This window comes from Frankliniella occidentalis, unplaced genomic scaffold (genome assembly GCF_000697945.3).
Source record: "Frankliniella occidentalis isolate FOCC.00 unplaced genomic scaffold, Focc_3.1 Scaffold25, whole genome shotgun sequence".
NCBI lineage: Eukaryota > Metazoa > Arthropoda > Insecta > Thysanoptera > Thripidae > Frankliniella > Frankliniella occidentalis.
In genome coordinates, this window is record NW_026267155.1 from 717,600 (window position 1) to 720,453 (window position 2,854).

At 63.6% G+C, this 2,854-nt stretch overlaps 1 protein-coding gene across 3 annotated transcripts in view; it reads right to left on the reverse strand.

Moving 5' to 3' along the window:
* LOC113213728 (acetyl-CoA carboxylase) overlaps positions 1-2,854 on the reverse strand; it is a 44,330-nt gene that overhangs the window by 22,105 nt on the left and 19,371 nt on the right. Inside the window, exon 1 of one of the 3 annotated variants that reach the window (XM_026432877.1) lies at positions 1,080-1,132. The exons of the other annotated variants lie outside the window; for them this stretch is intronic. Coding sequence (XP_026288662.1) covers positions 1,080-1,117 — 38 coding nt within the window. The 5' untranslated portion in view covers positions 1,118-1,132. Of the gene's footprint in view, positions 1-1,079; positions 1,133-2,854 lie in introns of those variants that run through there. 3 annotated transcript variants of the gene reach the window in all.

Genomic DNA, 2,854 nt, shown 5'->3' on the forward strand with positions numbered 1-2,854 from the left:
CTAAATTAACTGCAAATTTTTGTAGCCATTGATTCCCTAACGCCAAAATTACATTACTTTGCCTATTCTTACTGGGCCCACCTTCCCGCACCGGGGGGTTTCGACAACAACGAAAACGATCATTGACACAACATTGATGTCCACGTTCCAACCCAGCGCCACGCTCACACTCTAGTACTGTACACCGACACTGCCCCGCGCTCAGCTGACGAGGCATTCCCCGGACGATTCGTCGCCGCCGTCGTTCTGTTCAGCTTCAGGCCGCCGCGTGCCGGAGAGAAGAATGGCACGAAGAATGAAAACGCAACATCATCCGGGAGGGTACACCCGCACCGCACCCGCCCACCACCGCAGCCGCAGCTAGGTTTACTGTAGGCAGTGCTACGAAGCGAGTTCCTGAACACACTGCCGCATTTCTTGCGATGTGCACGATGTAGATTTTTGGGGGGATTTTTGGTCTCGCACTTGCAAAAGGCGTTGAGAACACCTGCAGCTGCACAGTTGTTGTGGGATTGCATCAGAGTTGAGCGGCAATCACAGCCACATCGCAGAAGCTGCTAACGAAATAAATTAACGCCCCCACGACCCCGGCGACAGCAGTTGTACGTCGCTGTTGGGGAATGCAGAACGCAATCGCATAAAGCCGTCTCAAGTTCTCCTTACCTCGCTTTTTCTTATTTGTTGAGAACTAGTCATTTACAAAACGCGTCTGAACCAATTGCTATCGCCTCACAAATAAGTGAATTCAAAAATTGCGGGTTTGCAGGCTGTCTCCACGAGCAGAATAAATCCTGCAGAAAAGGTAGGGTAGGGTTACGGATCGCTGTTGTGTAGGTAGACCAGAGCGGGAGGGGAAGAGGGGGGGGGGAGGGGGGGAGATTGTGAGTGCCAATAAAATGAATGGAAAGGAGGAGAGCGGAAGGGGTGGCAGATACGCAAGGCGCCAGCAGGAGAGGAGGGGAGGGAAGGTGATAGGAAGAGGGGGAGAGTGAAAAAGGAGCAGGGGAAGGGAGGTAGGGGGGAGGTGAGGGGAGAGGGGAGGGGTTGTTGACACGGGCCCTCGCACACGCATACCGTACCTCAGGGTGGACGACGCAACGGAATGTGGCGCCCACATGGCGTCGTCTGTTTACTCCTCCTTGACGGATATGGAGGGACGCGGAGGGACGCCGCCACCGCGACGGAGGAGTCCTTCACCGCGGAGCCGACGCCGTCGTCGTCGTCCTCGACTTCTCCGTCGTACGACAACAAAGCAACTGCCGGTGTGCTCGACCACCACAACACACCACGTCGGCTGCGTTGTCCCCGGGCGACTGCCGGCCCCCGGCACGCCTCTGACTGGAGCGGGGCGTGGGGCGTGGGGCGGGGCGGCGGGGACGGGGGAGGAGCGCCGCGCCACGCTGCCGCCGCGCCCGCCCCGCCCCACAACCACTTTCCCCTCCGAAACACGACAGTCGCGGCGGCGGCACGGCGGCAACGCGTACGTACCCGCCACGCACACGTACCCTTGTACCCTCGGCCTACGTACGTACGTACCCCCCGCCGGGGCGACACACTTCATACGACACACGCCCCATGTAGGGCGGCAAGTGCAGGCGAACCTCGGTGTCGAGGTGGGGGGGGGGGGGGAATCACCCCTGTCTAGTGAGCCACCTGAAAGGTGGGCAATTTGCGCTACAAACCGCCTCAATGCAGAGGCGACCAACACCAACAGTCGGTGCACGCCTGCCACGGGTTGCCTGCCTGCCGGGGCGCCGCGCACCGCCTCTCTGGGGCACGAGGCCGGGCCGGGCCGGCCGTGACCCACTCGCGCCTCCAGCGGGCCTCCGGCGGGCCTCAAACGGGCACGGCCGGGCCGGACCACTTGTTGCGCGTTTCTCCGAGGGGGCTCCGTCACTTCCTGCGGCACGGCGGCGGCGGCGGCGGCCCCGCCTCCTGGCCGGCGCGGGCAGCCTGCCGCGTCGAGAAGCTGGTGGCGTTCGTCGTCGCGTACCTGACGAGCGTCCTGGCGAGGGCCTTGGGCAGCACGCCGGGCAGCCGCGGCTGGAGCGCCTGCAGCGTCGGAATGGAGGCCCTGCGCCGGCGGCACAGCCCGCCCTGGCGGCAGTCCTGGCCGCCGCGGTGGCGCTGCGGCGGCAGCACGCCCGGCCCCGGGCCAGGGCCGTGGTGGCCGTCGAGGCCGAGGCCCGCGATGGGGGAGGCGGCCGCCGGCGTCGGGGGCGCCGTCGCCGTCGTCGTCGGGGTGGCCGCCGAGGCGCCCGCGCCGTCCACCACCGTCACGCCGGCGGCCGCGCACAGCAGCCCGGGAAGGCCCTGCATCTTCATCGCGGCAGTCACTTCGGCACTTCGTCACTTCTTCACCGCGCGCGGTCACTGCGGTCACTCAGTCCATGTCCACGCTTCCCCGGCGCTCAGGCTCGCGGCGCCGCACGAAAAAAACCCGTCATTACACACGCCGTCAGCAGGCGTGCCAATAATCGAGGCGAAAACTTTGTTTTTTTTGCAAAACTGCGAAACGAATATAACGAATGAATTTCGCTCTTTTCATGCGCGCGCTGGTCCATTGCTGCTGCTAGAGGTGGTGTTAAGAGAGTGGGCCTCACGGCTATGGTTGAAGCAGGGTGCAGTCAGATTAGGGAATTCGCACAGAGGCGTAAAACGCGCACAGGAGGTGGCACATCGCAGGGGTGGAACGTGGAAAAACGTTCTCGCTGGAAGTGCATCGCGTCACGGCAGAGGGTGTGGCTGGCGGCGGCATGCGCGGCTCACGGGTAGACGGCTCCGCGCCCGGCCCGCTACGCGTCTACTCGCTTCCCTCATTGCGCAATGAATGAGGGTGAGCGGGGGCTGGGGG